Genomic DNA, 18,643 nt, shown 5'->3' with positions numbered 1-18,643 from the left:
GTTTAGGTCCTTGGTTCTTCTGTCATGGAAGTCAGGCCTGCTCCATCCATCACAGGTTTGGCCTCTCAACGTTTGACATCACAGTAATAAATATAAATGATTACATCTCTCAAACTTTTCCTACACACCAGCCACTGTACTAAGCCCTTTATATATGTTGTCACATTAATCTGCATAATACTCTATGAAGTAGGTGACCTTTGCATAGATGAGGAAATTCCAATCTCTCTAAATCAAGAGGACTTTTCATCATGGGTGTATTTCCATTATGGGTAGACATCTTTCCTTATCTCACCTCTTGTGGACTTCCTACAAGACCTCACTAGCAATGGTTTCTCATGCCCCCATGGCTTCATGGATGCTCCCAAGCTTACTGGCTTTGGAGTCCTGCACAGGAACACATCCTGGTAAGAGCTCTGACTGCTCTTTCTATCTCTCCATGGTAGAATGCGGGGGTGGGGGTGGGCGGGTGGTGTAGCAGGAGGACTTCAAAATGAGGATCTGGAGTCTTCGAAGCCCTTTTGGAGGCCCAGTTGTGCAGGAGCGTAGGAGGAATGTGGTGAAATGGGCCAGGGTTCTCACAGAGAAGTCTCCCTGGACGCTGTTGCTGCGTTGGTCTGTTTTCTGCTGCTGTAGTTCTAAGGTCATCCCCTAGGGCCAGAGACACTATGAAGAGGGCTGTCTGAATCAATGTGAGCAAAAGGGTTCCAGACTCAAGGGCACTTCCTCTTCCTACACGCTGCCCTTGAGATCAGGACCCTTCTCTCTCTGTTGACTCAGCTGGTCCTCTTCATAGTGTCTATGGGTCATTTTCTTCAGAGTATGGAGAATTTGGGGAACTAGGGTCATGTAGAAAAGTATCCTACCTAGGCTATCTCAGATAGTCTCACTCCTAGAAAGCTAGTTCACACTAGCTCCAGTTCTTGGGTTACATTCTTTACAGGACTCTGTTTCTGCTCCTTAGATCCAGGTTGAAACAATTCTCTTTAGAGCCATCTACACAAGGCTGGGCAATACTCCCCTAGACACCCTCCTCCCCCACTCCAAGCTCCCACCCCCAGCAACAGAAATCTCATAACTAATCAGTCTCCTTTTCCCATTTTTCAGCCTTTAAGTAGGAATGTATCAAGATGCAGCCTTGGTAACTGGCGCAAACCTGTTACTCATTTTGAACCTCAGCTTCAGCCTTTGAAAGGCCGAATAGCCAAATGCTTATTTCAACATAATTCCTGGCATCCCTGAACTTGCCTGTGATCAGGATCATGTGAAGGAATGGGTGACTGTCAAATCTAATCTGTTAAAGCATCTGTATAAAAACAAGGCAGGTCATTTGGGTTCATTGTTAATATCTGAATAATCTCTTTCAGATATTGGTGAGTACTCTGAATGTGACTGGAAGTGAAATTCTCCTTATGAACTTTAAAAATGTTGAAATCCTATCAGTCAGGGGAAATATAAATGCATATTTATTATTTTAAGAAAAATGCTGTAATAATTAATGGTTGTAAAAGCTTATACTACATATAAATTTTATTAAGAATTTTCACATAGTTAAATAGGAAAATTAGTTGACAGTTATACAACTAATAGAAGAGCATGGATTAGCTGGATAACTTTAGGAAAAAACCTTATATACTTTTTGAACCAAAAATATTTACAACAATTTAATAATTAGCACAACTACTATTTAATTTAACAAATAGTACAAAGCAGAACAATAGAAATTAGATTAGATCATGAGTCCATGATTTCATTATATTATAATCTTTGTGAATTGATATATTAGCATTTCTCATGTTAAACAAACTAATCCTTAAAAACTGTACTTTTTTAGGAAGATTTTTAAATTGAGGTATAATTTGCTTACAGTAAAGTACACAAATCTTAAGTGTACAGCTCAATGAGTTTTCACAAAGTAAGCATATCTAGAGCAAGAATAGAACATTTCCAGCTTACCTCCTACACCTTGCCAGTTAGCACTTCCCAAGGTTACCCCTATTCTGACCGCTATCACCACACCATAGATTGCTTTAGAATTATGTTTAATGTTAAGTTATTTAATACTATTTAGATCATGAGTATTTCAAGAAAAAGCCATATTTGGAAATTCTTATTTCGAGAGGATACATTAAAAGCATAATTTTAGGGCTTCCCTGGTGGCGCAGTGGTTGAGAGTCCGCCTGCTGATGCAGGGGACACGGGTTCGTGCCCCGGTCCGGGAAGATCCCACATGCCGTGGAGCGGCTGAGCCCGTGAGCCATGGCCGCTGGGCCTGCGCATCCAGAGCCTGTGCTCCGCAACGGGAGAGGCCACAACAGTGAGAGGCCCGTGTACCGCAAAAAAAAAAAAAAAGCATAATTTTATCCACTTAAAAAGTTTGTGAGGAGGATGTCTCCAAAACCATAACACCATAAGAAATATCATCAATAAAGAATAAAAAAAAAGTTGTGAAGAAAGAATAAAGTGAAAAGAAAAATCAGCTACCCCTAAGAGACTTGGTTTTCTATGCACCTCAGTTGAAAATCATGTATTTAGAATTAATTATGTCCAGTACAGTGACCACAGGATATATAGATTTTACATTCAGTCATTTGGCATTTGGCTATAAAGTATATTTATTGCCCCTCTACTTTCAAGACTCATCAACGTATTGGCCCCTCACTCTGCTTGAATTGAATTGTTCAATGCTCTGCTCCCCTTTCTTTTCATCATCTCTTCTCTACCTTCTCTCCTCACCATCTCAAACCACCCAGCCCACCTAGCAGGACTCTGCCTGCAGACTTATTCTCCAGCCTACTCATAAACATCATTCTAGCAGAAGAAAGACCTCAAGGAGAATTGAATGGGGTATTTGCCAAAGGGTTATCTGCGTGTTTGCCAAAGGTGAATATGACTGGACAGGGCTATTCCTACTGTTACCTACAGCTAGCTATCATTACTGAATGCTTATCAGTGCCTGGGTTTGACTAAGGCCTCATAAATGTCATTTCTAAATCTTCCTGAAATCCTGTTGGGTAGGTAGTATTACTCCCATATATGGAAACATAGTTGCAAAGAGGTGCAGTTTTCTTGAGGTCATGTAGCCACAAAGGACTGAGCCAAGATTTACACCCAATGGTATCTGGCTCCAAAGCTTACTCTGACTCTGGTAAGGCATTAAGGGAGCACTGGAGTGTGGGAGAGGGATAGGTAGAGAGTAGACTCCACAGCTGGGAAGGGAAGGTCTAACAAGGTAGTATTTGGGTGCTCAAGTAGGGTGGGCGTGGGGCGGGCATGGGGCTTAGTGCAGTTTGTCTGGGACTGAGATTAAGGAAGAGAGAAAGGGCTGGTGATGGTCAAGGCTGCAGGCAATGCTGGGTGTGAGCTAGGAGTGGGAAGCTATCAGGACCGAGTCTACATAAAGCCATAGCTTCTCCAGTTCTGCTCACCAGGAAGGGAGAAGTGGTGTCTGCAGGCGGGGTTTGGAGGGGTGGGGGGGAGGACGGTGAGATGGCATTTCCACATCTCAACCCCTCCGGCCTGGGCGGACTGCCAGAGCAGAGAGCCAGGGAAGCACCAAGGCAGGAGAGATCATTTATCGGGAGGAAGGAAGCTCTGGCAGCTCCCACCAGCTTGTTTGTGACAAGCGGGCACTGGGCCACGAAGTCCCTTGAGGTCAAGGGAAATGTGATCCCAGAGCAGGGGGATGAAGTTGGGACACTCCCCTGACACTGTGCCTTCAGGGCTATAAGCAATCAAGCCAGAGCCAGGCCCAGGGCCCTGGAAGGAAGAGCAGTGGACTAGAGAAGGGGAACGGCAGAGAGGTGGGGTGGGGCAGAGAGAGAGAGAGAGAGAATTAAGATCCTTGGAGCATCTCATAAACAGTCCCTTGGCTAGAGAGGTAATGACCTTTACTGCAGCCAACATGGGGTAACTGGCTCTTCAGAGCTCTCGGGACATTGTTTCACTGGTGAAATCTTACCTGGTTCCCCTGTGGTCCCTGCAGAGGACTCTCCTTTTCCGCCCAGTGGTAAAGTAGAAAATGCGCTTTCTACTTTAAAGTCCAGCTGCTGCTACTAACCAACCTGACAAGCTCTTTAATTAACAACTCTTTCTGCAATCTCAACATCCTCGTCCCTAAAGAGGATGAGTAATCCTAGTCATGTCTATCTCACAAGGGAGTCACGTGGACACACTGTGAAAAGCATGAAATGCTATGTAAATATGAAGTGGTGCTGCTTTGTCTTCTTGCCTTCAGGCCACCTCCCTGCCCACAAGCCACGTCACTGCCAATCAGAGCTGGGGAAGAGGCCTAGTTTAGGAATAGGAGTGGCTCTCGCCATAAATCCCCTACACTCCTTTTCCATTTCTTTCCTCCTCTCGTCATGCTGCCGTGAGAAGATGGGGTAGGGGAAAGATGTAGGAGGCACAGACCAAGGAACCCACAACCCTAAGCTAATGAAAAAACAGCAATGAAAAGTTGAGAGATCGCCATCTCTTCTGGAGTTTAGCCTACTAATGTATCACCTCAACTCCCCACAGCCCCACCCTCACAGAGGAGCCTGAGCTAGGAAGGGCCCCAAGAGATGTCAGAAGAGAACTTTCTGGGCTGAGGAGGAGTGGTCCAGAGGCCTGCAGAGGGATTTAAGGTGCGGCCCAAGCACGTGGCTGGCTGGAAACCTAAAGGACATCGTCCAGGTGGACAGGAACCAGCTTGAATTTCCTAGAGTCCCCTTTCTGGGGAGGGTCACAGGCCACGATGTAAGGAGCACTCAGTTGCTTCTCCTTGTACCTGCAGTCTGGGTACCTCCCTGAGGTGAGGTTACACATGGTCAGGGATACAGGCTTCTGGCTCCGGTGGCAGTTTTTACGGCCTCTCTTGCAGGTTATGCTGGGCGTCTGACAAGTGGCGGCCACACCGGAGAAGGATTCACGCACGAAGGTGTTGAGGCCTTTGCAGCGATTGGAGTACTTGTTGATGTTTTGCATTGCCGTGTTGCATCTCTGAGGCCTGGGCTGCACGTGCTGAGTTTCAAACCACCGAGCTGAGGTCATGTTTCTGGGCTTGGCACCGACTGGGTTGTCGGCCATCCACAGGCCCAGCAGCAGGAACAGCAGCAGAGGGCAGAATCCTGCTCTGGCTGGTGCCATCTCTCTTAGGGGGAACAGTCAGAAGGGAGGGCTGGGGTCTCTGGGCACAGAGGAGGTGGAAATTAGCCTTGCTAAACCTGCTCCTTCTAGCTAATCACCATCTCCCTCCCCTGCTGTCTCCTTCCTCCCTCACCCTGTGTCTTTCCCCTCCCTTTCCCTCCCTGTGCCCCAAACCACTAAGACCCCACCCCCTAACCCTAGGGCTCCATCCCCCTCACCCTGAATCCCTATCCTCCTTCATTCTGTCCCTCATGCCTCCCACTCCTTGCTCTATCTCCTCTCCCTCAGGTCCATCCCTCTGTGTCCCCATGTCCTTATGTCCTTATTCCTTTCTCTGTGTCTCACGCCCTCCATGACCCCATCCCCATCTCCTCCATAGCCCCATTTTGTGCCTCCATCCCTCAGCATCTCTCTCTTCTCTCCCCTGTGTGTATACTCACCCCCTCCACATTGAGTCCCTCCTTTGTCCACCTTGTCACTCACCTGAGTATACTGTTCTCTGGCCAGAACCCATCCCTTCCCTGTCCTCTCTCCTCACTCATGTCCCGCCACAGGCCTTACCTCCTCCCCAAATCCTCGTGTTGTGGCTTCTGCTCACCGGGACGCACCTGCCTTCCGCCGGGCCTCAGATCTCTGAGGGCCTCTTCTCACCACCGAACTCCTTAAGAGCTGGCCTGGCTTGTGGTGCTTCTGTGTGGGGGCAGGCTGGGGAGTAGCCGTGGATCAGGAAATGAACCAGGTTCATGCCTCTTCACTTACATGTCCCAAGTAAGCGGATACCTGTGGAGCTAGTACATCTGCCTAAACATCTTCAGCAGTGAGGAAGCTTGAAGCCTGAATCCTCACACTCAAAGGCTAGACCTGGCCCCTAGCCACATGGTTCTAATGACTAATAAGGCACCTGACTCAGGTGTCAACCCCAAATGAGAGCTGCCATTTATCATCTCCTATATATACACCTCTGGCTCTGATTCTGGGAAGAGCCAATCACTGTGGTGGTAAGGATTGCTTTTTCTGATCCGAGATAAAGATGGAATAGCCTAGAAAGTTACTTCCCGTCATCAGGACTTACTGCTGATCTTTTGGAGGAGATGGAGGAGACAGGGAAGTGGACCAATCACCAGAGTCACAAGTCGCAGCACCATCCCACCTCAGCTATTCTACAATGATTCATTCCTCTGGGTCCCTCCCATTCCAGGGTCAAGCAAGGTCATCTGGCTTTACCTGGAGATGGCGCCCAACACCTCTCACCCTTCACTCTTTCCCTTACTACTTTATTAAAATTTGCAACGCTTAGTGTCCTAATTTGAAAATGCTATTGGTGGTGGTGTGCTCTACAGCCAGCCTAGACCTTCCTCTACTGTGTATTCCCCGTTGCTTGTGGCAGTTACAGTTGTGTGGAGAGCTTGGGTCCGTGCTGCTCCGGCAGCTCCAGTGAGCTTGGCACGGGAGACTCAGAAGAACTGAGACACTGAGGAAGAGAAGCATCACTATCTGTGGATGGGAAGGCCTGGAAAACTGAGGTGAACAGTGTTCTTGTTTTCAGGTTGCACCTGTAAGTAGTAGGTGGTCTCAGAATAGTGGGGTCAGGCTCATTCACGTAGTCAATATTTATTGAGCATCTACTATGTGCCAAGGTGCTTGGGATATATCAGTGAATAAAAGATACAAAAATCCCTACCTTTGGAATCCTTACATTTCATTGGAGGAAAGGCAGTAAAAAATACACCATTGCTAAGGAAAAAAGAACAAATGGAGATTGGTAGGCAATGATTTTTATTTTTATTTATTTTTCATTGGAGTATAGTTGCTTTATGGTATTGTGTTAGTTTCTACTGTACAGCAAAGTGAACCAGCTATACTTATAACCCCTCTTTTTTGGATTTCTTTCCCATTTTGGTCACCACAGAGCAGTGAGTAGAGTTCCCTGTGCTATACAGTCGGTTCTCATTAGTCATCTATTTTATACATAGTAGTGTATATATGTCAATCCCAGTCTCCCAATTCATCCCACCCCTCCCTTCCTCCTTTGGTATCCATACATTTGTTCTCTACATCTGTGTCTCTATTTCTGCTTTGCGGATAGGTTCATCTATATCATTTTTCTAGATTCCACATATATGCATTAATATACAATATTTGTTCTTCTCTTTCTGACTTACTTCATTCTGTATGACAGTCTCTAGATCCATCCATGTTTCTGCAAATGGCACAATTTTGTTCCATTTTATGGCTGAGTAATATTCTATTGTACATGTGTACCACATCATCTTTATCCATTCCTCTGTTGATGGACATTTAGGTTGCTTCCATGTCCTGGCTATTGTAAATAGTGCTGCAATGAACATTAGGGTGCACGTATCTTTTTGAATTATGGTTTTCTCCGGGTATATGCCCAGGAGCTGGATTGCTGGATCATATGGTAATTCTATTTTTAGTTTTTTAAGGAACCTCCATACTGTTCTCCACAGTGGCTATATCAATTTACATTCCTACCAACAGTGCAAGAGGGTTCCCTTTTCTCCACACCTTCTCCAGAATTTACTGTTTGTGATTTTTTGATGATGGCCATTCTGACCAGTGTGAGGTGATACCTCATTGTAGTTTTGATTTGCATTTCTCTAATAATTAGTGTTGTTGAGCTGCTTTTCATGTGTTTGTTGGCCATCTGTATGTCTTCTTTGGAGAAATATCTATTTAGGTCTTCCTCCCAGTTTTTGATTGGGTTGTTTGTTATTTTGATATTGAGCTGCATGAGCTGTTTGTATATTTTGGAGATTAGTCCCTTGTCAGTTGCTTCACTTGCAAATATTTTCTCCCATTCTGAGTATTTTTTCCTCTTGTTTATGGTTTCCTTTGCTGTGCAAAACTTTTAAGTTTCATTAGTCCCCATTTGTTTATTTTTGTTTTTATTTTCATTACTCTAGGAGGTGGTAAAAAAGATCTTGCTGCGATTTATGTCAAAGAGTGTTCAGGCAGTGATTTTTAAATAGGGTCATTGAAGTAGGTGACTCTGGGACAAAGATTTCAAGGTGAGAGTGAACTTATGCTTGTCTGGGGAAGAATGCTCCAAGCATAGAGGACAGCACTGTAAAGGCCCTAAAGCAGATGGATGCCTGGGGAGTTGGAGGGACAGTAAGGAGTCCAGTGTGGCTGGAGCGGATGAGTGATGGGGTCGGAAAGGGACCAGAGGCCAGATCATGGGAAGCCTCAGAGACCATTAGGAGTTTTGCTGTGCACACAGTGGGGAGCCCTAGGAGGGTTCTAAGTAGAGGAATAAAGGGAGTTCCCTGGTGGTCTAGTGGTCAGGATTCCAGGTTTTCACTGCCATGGCCCAGGTTCAATCTCTGGTTGGGGAACTGGGATCCTGCAAGATCCCACAAGCCGTGCGGCATGGCCAAAAAAAAAAAAAAAAAAAAAAAGAGGAGGAGTAAAAGCCCTATCTGTTTAAAAATACCCTGGCTGTGGGACTTCCCTGGTGGCGCAGTGATTGAGAGTCCGCCTGCCAATGCAGGGGACACGGGTTTGAGCCTTCGTCTGGGAAGATCCCATATGCCACGAAGCAACTAAGCCCGTGAACCACAACTACTGAGTCTGCGCTCTACAGACCACGAGCCACAACTACTGAGTCCACGTGCCACAACTACTGAAGCCCGCACGCCTAGAGCCCGCTCTCCGCAACTAGAGAAAGCCCACGCGCAGCCACGAAGACCCAACGCAGCCAAAAAAAAAAAAAAAAAAAAAAAAATCCCCTGGCTGTTGCATGGATGTGACTGCAGAGAGGCCCACGCAAACCATATGGGTCATACAGTTTGTGTTCCGGTCCAGAAGTTAGGATTTTGAGTCAGGAAGATGGGTGTTTGTTTTGAGGTCAGGGGACATCATTTTAGCAGATAGAGAGCACAGCTGTGGGTCAGGATGAGGTATCTTTGGAATAAAAAAATGGTGTTGGAGGGAGAAGCACCACTAGGTGGCAACAGAGAAGCAGGAGCCAGTTCACACAGACCTCTTGCTCCTCTGGTTCCCGCTCTGTGAGGCCTTGGCTGGGGTGCAGCATTCACTGCTTTGTTCAGGTGCCTGAATCTTTGTAGTTGGAACTTCTGGGTAGAGAATTATGCCTCTGCTGCTGTAGAAATGCAAATGTTTGGAGATAAAATCCATGGTTTAAAGCAGACTGTGGACAGAATGTGGATCAGGCCAGCCCTGGACTGGAGGCTGGGGTGAGAGGAGTGGGTGGGAGGCCAGGACCTCATTTGGATTCCTCGCCTGCCCGGACTCCTCCTCACTTCTCATTATTCTAGGGTGAGATGTTTCCAAACCATGGCTTGAACTGCCCTCTGCTCTTGTATTTTCCTGTCATTATAATTATCCCAGTTTGCCCTTTAACTTCATCATGCGGGGTTCTCCAGAAGGCTTCCTTAGTGCTCTGTGAAAGTAAACACAGCCATGCTGTCCCAGTTCAAAGGGAAGAGGGAGTAAAGGGTTAGGTTTGCGTGTGAAAACTGAAAAGTCGAACCTACTATTTGCACAGTTCAAGCTGAAACCCTTATTTCACCTCCATTATTTGGATAAGGCAGGTGATTTTGTTTATTTTTTCGCTGAAACTATCCAGCTTCCAAGATCCACTTCACTTTGCACTCGGTAGGATAATTTTGCCACGTTTCCTTCGCTACATTCATAGGGCGAGAGGAAAGGATGGAGGAAGGGGAACAGGGTTAGGGAGAACAAAAGGAGTCAGGCATCAGGCCAAGGACTGGGCAGGGAGTCTGGCAGAAGAGAGAAGAGAAAAATTAAAGAAGGGAGAGCAGAAGACAAAATGGTGGGAGACAGGCTTCCCTGGTGGCGCAGTGGTTGCCAATGCAGGGGACACGGGTTCGTGTCCCGGTCCGGGAAGTTCCCACATGCCGCGGAGTGGCTGGGCCTGTGAGCCATGGCCGCTGGGCCTGTGCGTCCGGAGCCTGCGCTCCGCAACAGGAGAGGCCACAACAGTGAGAGGCCCGCGTACTGAAAAAAAAAAAAAATGGTGGGAGAGAAGATGGGAGGGAAGAAAGCCCCTCACATGGCAGCCTCTATCCAGGGATGTGAGGTAGCTCCCCAGCCTCCTTCTCCTTCTAGCGGCATAGTCACTGCTCTTGGCCTAACCTCTCCCCAGGCCGCTGCTGCTGGTGTGTGTGTGTGTGTGTGTGTGTGTGTGTTTAAAGTTGTTCGGGTGGGTGTTGTGAAAATGCCAATAGTGCCAGGTGGACCTCTGCCTGTCTTCCCCTCAGGACCACAGCTGCTACTTCCTCTAGCCTGCATTGGGAGGGGGTGAGGGGGGCTGGGAGAGACGAGGGCCAAGCCTGGATTGGTGCCCACCCTTCAGAGCCCAGCCTCTCTCTCTTCCGGAGTTCCACACAGCCTCTGGATACCGATGGAAAGCCCGTGAGAGTTTCCCTCCAAGCAGGAGCAGATCCAAGTTCTGTTATCCTGATTGTGTTGCTCCCAGGATAAATAAAGGTAGTGGACTCATTTTTGTAGACGGGGAAAGTGAAAAAAACAGCAAGTCGGGGTCAGATGTGGGATTCACTTTGGGTCTTTGAATTCTCATGACCTTTCCTGGAACAGCTGTGGATCTGGAGGAAGCAGCAGGGACAGAAAGTTGGAATCTTTGGCTCCCAGACCAATGCTTTTAGACAAGCCAGGATGTAGCACTGGGGGACCTGGTCTGGGGTTGAGAGGCCTCACCAGGTCACTCTGTCTCATAAGCCATTGCCAGTTCCTCATTTATCTCTAGAATAAAATACAAATTCCTTAGCCTGATATTCAAGGTCTGCCGTAATCTGGCAAACCCGTCTTTCTAACTTTATCTCTGACTTTTCTCCCACTGATTGCCTCAACCCCAGCCAGGCTGGTTTTCTCTCTTTCCTCAAACATACCTTTCATAATTCTCTTTATCTCCACTTAACTCAACTGTTCCTTGAGATGCATCCCGAGGTCCCAGGTGACTCCCTCTCTCCCCAGAAAACTTTCTCTGACCCTCCTAATTCAGAGGGATCTCTCTCACCTCTAAATTCCTACAACATTTACTGTCTTCAAGATGTATAATTTTCTGCCTTGAATCATTGGTTATTTCTTCATATATATGTGTTGCTTTCCTCCCGTTTAGACTGTCAATTCCCAGAAGACAAGGACCATCTGTTATACTACTTCTGTACCTCCCACAGGATGTAGCATAGTGCCTTGCATATAAGGGACCCTAAATGATTCAAATTCTACGTTAGAAGGCATTCATTCTGCCCTTGAATGATCCCAGTCCCAGTTGAGGAACTAACAAGGCACCTCCTGAACTTTAACCCTGGGGTGGAGGTGAACCTATGACAAGAAGGTTGAAATGGCTGAAGCAATCCTTTGGGTTCAAGGAGAACCCAGGACACAGTTTGCTATTTGAACAATGTGAGTTGGACAGGGCAAAAGTGATGCCACTGAGATTATAGTGAGCTCACTTGGGGCAAAATCTTGGGGCACCCCCTCAATCATAGGGAATCATCCCTGCACTTGTCACTCTAGCCAGTGGTTCTAGAAATCCTACCATTGGGGAGGGGAGGAGGGAAAGAATGTGTAGACGGCTATATGCAGAAAGTCACTTCTACGGGAAAAATAACAAAAAGTTGTTTCAATGATGAACTATCAATAATCCTTTTGCTGGTAGAAGAACCAGCACCATCACAAGCAAAGTCTAACAAAAATATTTCTAAGTCTTGGATATTTACCAATCCTTTTCAATATATAAAGTATAAATAAGTCTGCTTTTGCTAGGAAATCTGATTCTCTCGTTAGACCAGAATTTCTCAACCTCAGCACAATCTACATTTTTGTCTGGATACTTCTTTGCTGTGGGAGCCGTCTTGTGCAATGTAGGATGTTGAGCAGCATCTCTGGCCTCTACCCACTAGATGCCAGTAGCACCTCCCAGTTGTGACAACCAAAAAACGTCTCCAGATGTGATCCAATTGCTCCCCGTTGAGAACCACTGAATTAGACATATGACCTCAAGCAAGCTACCATCCCTCTCTAAAACTTAGTTTCTTCATCTCTAGGATGATTCTTGCATATGTAAAGTCCAGTATAATGGGGTAACAATTCCACAAATCTCAGGCTTTGTCAGAATGGATGAAGCAATCCTATGGGTCAGCTCCTCTGGGATAGGATTTTAAAGACCAGACCAGTAGGACTGTAGGTTGGAACCTGAAGGCCATCGCACACTCAGCACTTTTCCTGGTCCCATGCTCATGCCTTTGTAACATATGTTCATACGTGTGTTGTTCCTACTGAATTGTAAATTTAATCTGGACTGGAACTGTCTTATTTACCTTTCTATTTTCCCCAACATTTGTCATAGTGTTTTCAGATAGTATTCAGCAATTTAAAGTATTTAAAAGTAATCAACGTGGGGCATGACTAATAGAAAGCTTGGTGAAGATGAATTTTAAGTCAGGTGTTAAAGAGGGCTCTAGATTGGCAGAGTGGGGATGTGGGGAGGTCACTTGGCTCATTTGGGGAATATAAGACCTTACAGGGCTTCCCTGGTGGCACAGTGGTTAAGAATCCGCCTGCCAATGCAGGGGACACGGGTTTGAGCCCTGGTCTGGGAAGATCCCACATGCCACGGAGCAACTAAGCCCGTGAACCACAACTACTGAGCCTGTGCTCTAGAGCCCACGAGCCACAACTACTGAGCCCATGTGCCACAACTACTGAAGCCCGCACGCCTAGAGCCTGTGCTCTGCAATAAGAGAAGCCACTGCAATGAGAAGCCTGCACAATGCAAGGAAGGGTAGTCCCCACTTGCCACAACTAGAGAAAGTCCATGCACAGCAACAAAGACCCAATGAAGCCAAAAATAAATTAATAAAATAAACTAATTTTAAAAAGAAGGCTTTGCAGATGTTAAGTGAGTTGGAGAAAAAAGTGAGTTGTTATAAGACCTAGGAGACCATATCCAGTTTTCCATTTATATATTGTTTAATGGCTAAAAGTCACCTCCATATTGACCATCTCATTTTATTCTTGCAGCCTCATGAGGTAAGGAAGGCTTCCATTTTATAGAAGAGGAAACAAAAGCTCAGTAGGTTATCTGAGATCAAGTCCTAAACTCTTTACTATGTGCTGTTCCATCTCTGTAACACTGTGTGCAGAGGTTAGCGGTGGTGGGTGGGTAGGAATGAAGAAAGAAGACCAAGAAGCATGAAAAGCCCCTTTCTCTTCCAAGGGAAGCTGCAGCCTTGAGCAAATAAGGAAGAGGTAGCACACTCTGAGTCTGGGGCCACAAAGTGCTAGTAGCTTCCTCAAACCAAAGACTTGAGTCAGCCGGGCTCTGGCACCACCCTGCATGGATTCCCACCGGGTGTTGGCTGATACACCAGCCTGAAGGATACAGATGAGCCACCTGCCTGTGTGGGCTTTATCCTCACTTACTTGGCTGTGCACACTTCCCTGGGGAGGTGCCCTGAGCAGACGCTTCTTAAATAGGACGTCCGGGCTGATCTTCACATGAGCTGGCCCAGCGGAACTGACAGGGGTGAGAGCGGGAAGAGAGAGCAGCATGCTGGGTAGAGGAGATAACGTGAGCGAGAGGTGGTGGGCACCACTGGGGGAAGCAGGCAGAGATGGAGATGCAGTTGGAGACATGATGGCGGCCAGGTCATGGAGGTCTTCTGTCCTATGAGGTGTAGAGTCCTCCTGGAGTTGGAGAGTGTGTGGTGTCCAGGAGAGGGGAAAGCCTGAGCAGGGGAAGAAATAGGAACGGAAGAGACTGGTTCGGGAAAAGTTTTAGTTAAGATTGTTAGGGCTGGGACTTCGCTGGTGGTCCAGTGGTTAAGACTCTGTGCTCCCAATGCAGCGGGCCTGGGTTCAATCCCTGGTCAGGGAACTAGATCCCGCATGCCACAACGAAAATCGCATACGCCGCAACTAAGACCTGGCGCAGCTAAACAAATAAATAAATATTTTTAAAGAATTAATTAAAAAAAAAAAAGATTGTCAGAGCTGCGTGACTGATGGACTCATGCTCGGATTGAGTACTCACCGTGTGCCAGGCCCTGGGCTAAGAGCTCTTGATATACATCTTAACGAATCCTAAGACTGCCACGAGGTACAGAATATTATCTTCATTAACTGATGAAGAAACTGAAGCTTATACCGGTTTAGTGAACTTAGACTGATGGTGTACAGCCTGGAAGCAGTAGAGCCAGGATGCAATTCCTGGTCTGTTTTACTCAAAAGCTTTGCTCTGAGCCACCATGCGGTACCGCCTCCAAACAGGTGGGATTAAGGAGAGGGCGGGGTCGAGGACCACTCTCAGATTTCTTGCCTAAGTAACTGAGGAAAGGGACAAGGCAGCAGGGAAAGTGAGGTGGGGAAGGATGGGCTCAGTGTTGGACTCTGCTTTGTGATGTCAGAAAGAGCAAGTTTAAGGGGGCTGTGAACGAGGAACACCCATGCGACTCTCTCATGCGCCCCCCACCCTTCCTGAACTACACACTGGCCTTGGGACACTCAGCATTCTCTGTTTTGACTCCCTTCTCCCGCTCTCCAGGGAGAGAATGGTAAGCTGTCCAACCTGGACAACAGGTGCGTGGAGGCAAGGCTGAGACGCCTGTGGGCGTCAAGGACTGTGGCTGGCAGGCTCTGGGGAGCTAGCTCTTTGGTTCTGATGAAGGGGCAGGTGTTGATGAAAAAGAGTTAGGAGGCTGGCCCTTTTTTCCAACATGACAAACTACAGCAAGATCAGCTGGACACAGGCGGTCCACACCCCCTCAAGTCCAGGCTGTGTTGTCTAATCCCACCTGACAAGTTTCAGGCTTCGGGGTCGGCATGCATAGATTTCCAGGAGTGCTGTGACTCTGAGAGGGCCTGAGTTTACAGGTGAGAGTGTCAGTGTGATCACGATTGGAGTGAAGTTGATGGTGGGGGGGGCGGTCCACACCGAGGTCTTTGATTCTCAGCCCGACACTCAGGCGGGAGGCCCTTGCGTACCTGGCCTCCGGGGATCTAGTGAGTGGGATGAGAGAGCGGAAGACCCTCTGTTCTCTGAGGGTCAGGAATAAGCAGCACTTTGTTCCTCAGGAACATGACGGTGCTTTCCTTGTCGCTTTTCCACAGGAGCATGGCCTGTGAACCAGAGAAGACATCAAAGGAAACCCAAGAACTTCGGGACTTCTCGCAAGGAGGCTGGAACTAAGTGTTCTGATGACACCAGAGAGGAGAAGACCAGAAAGCAATGTCTCTTTCCTCCCCCCCATCCACCCCCGTCAGCACAGGGGCTCCTCAAACCCAGGGGACAGTCCTTCCTCTCAGACTGGTCTTCATCCAGAAACCTTTCTAGGCTCTTCTTACCTTTGGGCTGTCCTTGGCCTCAGGAAGGAAGAATCCCACCCCTGCCCTGCTGTCCTCCAGCTCCTGTCCTTCCACTTCAGTCAGAGAAGTGTAGCTGAGCCTGTCCCTTCTGGACTCTCTGCATTTTTACCAGAAGGATTAACTGGGCCAGGGATAAAGGGGAAGCGTCTCTCACCCAAGGACCAGTTGGACCTCATATTTCGTAAGTGTTACAGCTCCCGGACTGGGTGAGGCTGAGACCCTAAGGTAGACCAAGCTAGAGGTGGCTGACCAGATGGGTGACCTTGGGCAAATGTCTCCTCTCTCTGAGGCATGAAGACTTGGGCCGGATGATCTCTGAAGCACAGTCCGGCTTTGAGGGCATAGGGGAAGGCACATAGGGGAGACTGGGGGCACACTGGAAGCTCTGGGAAGGGGCGGAGAGCCACTCGAGACCCACCTCTGCTTCCAACCACCTTAACTCTGCCAGCAGGAAGAATGGCACACCACCTGTGGTCCAGCTCCTGTTCCTCCAGCCAGCTTTGGTCGAAAACATCCAGCTACAGCTTGCCATCAAGAACTTCCGTACCTTACATATCGACTATCCCAAGGTTAACTACGCAAAGGGTTTCCGGGGCTACTGTAATGGTCTGATGTCCTATGTATGGGGCAGACAACAAAGCTGGTATTGCCCAAAGATCCATTATGTCTTACATGCCCTGTGGACCGCCATCAAGAAGTTCTGCAAGTACAGCGAGAGCTTCTGTGAGAATTACAATGAATATTGTACAGTCACCCAGGACTCCTTCCCCCTCACAATCTGCTCCCTGAGCTCCAAGCAGCCACCCACCAGCTGTTACTACACCAGCACCTTAACCGACCAAAGGCTCTATCTGCTCTGCTCCCAAAAGTATGATGCTGAACCGATAGATATCATGGGCCTCTACTAGGGATGGGACGTGTTAAGTCTGAACTAGCCCCCCCTACTGCCGCTACAGACCAGCCTGTCCCCACTCCTGAAGCTCTGATCCCTGGTACAAGGCTTCCTTCCTGGCTTCAAATGTAGGCAGGATCCCCTCCCAAGAGACCAGGGAGATAGGAAATATGTCCAGAGCTTTGGTCACCGTGCAAAGTTGTACTGTCTTCTAGGCTCTTTCTAACTTATCTCCCCCCATCACTCCTGCCACCACCCTCCCTCTCCCACAGACAGTTTCACCCACCCAAGAAGCTGACTGTGTCCAGTTGGCAGTGACAGTCCATCTACTGGGCCAGATCCTGTATCGTGGCTGGAGGCCCAGAGCCTCAGCTCACACCATGGTACCAGTTCCGAGTCTCAAATCCCCATCCCTGTCACCCTTCCCTTCTCAGTCTTCCCCCTTTCCCTTATGATTCCCTCTACTCCCTCACCCACATGGTAGGTATCTCCAGCTATAGGAACCTCCCTGAGAGTCTTAGACTCGTATTAGCTTCATTTCTCCAGGCCACGCTCCCTCCCCCGAGCTCTCAGTCTGTTCCTCTCTATGGAATCACTGATTTCCTCTTCATGTAACCTGTCCTTTCTGTCCTCCTTCCACCACGGAGCCCAGTGCAGTCTCTCCCCTACACACCCAACCTCTTTATCACCCTTTATTCTTCTCTGACCTCTTTTCCTTCCATCCGTCTCAGCTTGGTTCACTGGATTTCCAAATTATCTTCTCTGACCTATTCCCCCCAGATTCCTGCATCCTTTTACTTCCCAACCTCCTCCTAACATCCCCCAAACTCCAGAATCTGCCTCTGACAAGGCAGGGGTGAAGTGGGCCCAGCTGTAGTCACAGAAGGTTTTAAAGCCATATCTGAATTATGTAAGATATAACCATTGGATGAAACTGGGTGAAGGATACATGGGGCCTGTCTGTACTTTTTGCATCTGCCTGTGAATCACTGCAAAATAAAAAGATAAAAAAACACATCTGAATTAGTTCTGATTTCATTCCTTTTTCCTCAGTGCACCAGAACTCCTGCTCTCAGAGTCCTGGAGGCCACCCACCTCTGGCCATCTTCCTGGGCTACCCTTGGCAGTCAGTAGGATCTTCCATTCCATGTCTACCATGATGGAGGTGGGGTGGGGTAAAACTCAGTTCCAGGCTGGGTGTTGAAAATGGATTCTCCCTCCCCATCAGCTCTAGAATAAACTCATAACAGGAGTTAGGCTAAGTAGATCTTTGGCCCACCCTCTCTGGTTTCTATTTCTCCCCAAACAAAACATGGATTACAACACATTAGGAAGGTGGAGACCGGGAAGGGTCTAGTTGCTAATACCTGGGTCCTACTAGCTCCAATCAGGAATTTCTACTCCCCTTTGGCAGGTCGAAGGGGATGGATATCAGTATTATGTGAACACAAGTAGCAAATACTTTTGCCTCCACATCTAGCTTCTCTCTTATCTCCAAATATATTCCTCAGCCGTGTTCTTAGAAGCTGCTGTTGAAGGGGATGCTACCTAATGGCGGGGAGGCCAAGTAGAGTAAAGGGTGTGGTGCTGAGAACCCCCATCCTTGGGTTTCTCAGCTCCTCTCTCTGTCTCTGCACCAAGGGGCCCCTCTTCCCTCACCCTGGTGGAAAACAGAGCCCATGAGCTGCCGCACACACAGATGTTTATTGTCCCCCAAGCTCCCCGGTGTTAAAGGTGCAGCGTCGAGGGCCGGCAGGCTAAGATGACGCTACTCCCTAGTTGCTGCCCTTCTTATCATAGGTGCCAGCACCCTTGTAGCCACTCACGTAGCCTGAGTTGTCAGTCATGTCCTCCCGTCCCGCGATGCCTTTGCCCTTGCTGCTCTGGTCAAAGCGCTCCTTGTGGGTGCCCGTGTACTTGCTGGTGTCCGTCAGCTGGCTCACCCCTCCCACCGTCATTGCTTTCTGCAAGCCAGAGGATGAGGCGTCTGAGCCCTCTCCCTTCCCCTCCACTGTCACGCCCCTTCTCTAGAGATGGCCTTCTAGTAGTTCGAATAGTTCTCAGAGCTCTTGTTCAACCCTTGGCATGGTGCTGCCGCTTAGGGCCCAGGTGCAGCTGTAGGCAGGAACTATAATAAGAACCATCCACTTGTGAGGAAGAAATCTGGTTTATGGGAATAAGTGTGTGTGTGTGTGTGTGTGTGTGTGTGTGTGTGTGTGTGTGTGT

The 18,643-nt window shown here is 48.0% G+C and overlaps 3 protein-coding genes across 5 annotated transcripts in view; 1 reads left to right on the top strand and 2 right to left on the bottom strand.

The window, feature by feature from the left end:
* Positions 1-4,659: 4,659 nt before the first annotated feature.
* LOC114905127 (ribonuclease 7-like) lies at positions 4,660-5,136 on the bottom strand. Its single transcript, XM_029239636.1, has one exon. The coding sequence runs from the start codon at positions 5,128-5,130 to the stop codon at positions 4,660-4,662; it is 471 nt and encodes a 156-aa protein (XP_029095469.1). The 5' UTR covers positions 5,131-5,136.
* A 3,427-nt stretch (positions 5,137-8,563) lies between these two features.
* The window catches only part of TPPP2 (tubulin polymerization promoting protein family member 2), a 16,484-nt gene continuing 6,404 nt past the window's right edge, over positions 8,564-18,643 (bottom strand). Inside the window, exons 5-7 of one of the 3 annotated variants that reach the window (XM_029237090.1) lie at positions 18,244-18,381; positions 17,367-17,406; positions 8,564-9,799 (exon numbers count right to left, since the gene is read on the bottom strand). In XM_029237090.1, the coding sequence (XP_029092923.1) occupies positions 17,404-17,406; positions 18,244-18,381 (141 nt within the window). In that variant the 3' untranslated portion in view covers positions 8,564-9,799; positions 17,367-17,403. Of the gene's footprint in view, positions 9,800-15,973; positions 16,134-17,366; positions 17,407-17,512; positions 18,382-18,643 lie in introns of those variants that run through there. The other 2 variants (XM_029237091.1, XM_029237092.1) reach the window with 2 other exon arrangements.
* Positions 14,409-17,401, top strand: RNASE13 (ribonuclease A family member 13 (inactive)). Its single transcript, XM_029237124.1, has 3 exons — positions 14,409-14,413; positions 14,705-14,714; positions 15,885-17,401. The coding sequence occupies exons 1-3, from the start codon at positions 14,409-14,411 to the stop codon at positions 16,431-16,433; spliced, it is 564 nt and encodes a 187-aa protein (XP_029092957.1). The 3' UTR covers positions 16,434-17,401.

This window comes from Monodon monoceros, unplaced genomic scaffold (genome assembly GCF_005190385.1).
Source record: "Monodon monoceros isolate NGI ecotype Baffin Bay Population unplaced genomic scaffold, NGI_Narwhal_1 Super_Scaffold_21, whole genome shotgun sequence".
Lineage (NCBI taxonomy): Eukaryota > Metazoa > Chordata > Mammalia > Artiodactyla > Monodontidae > Monodon > Monodon monoceros.
Note: the sequence above shows the minus strand (reverse complement) of the source record. Positions and strands in the feature narration are given on the sequence as shown.

Coding starts and splice junctions, on each gene's coding strand:
- LOC114905127 (XM_029239636.1), bottom strand. CDS start 5,130: ATGGCACCAGCCAGAGCAGGATTCTGCCCTCTGCTGCTGTTCCTGCTG.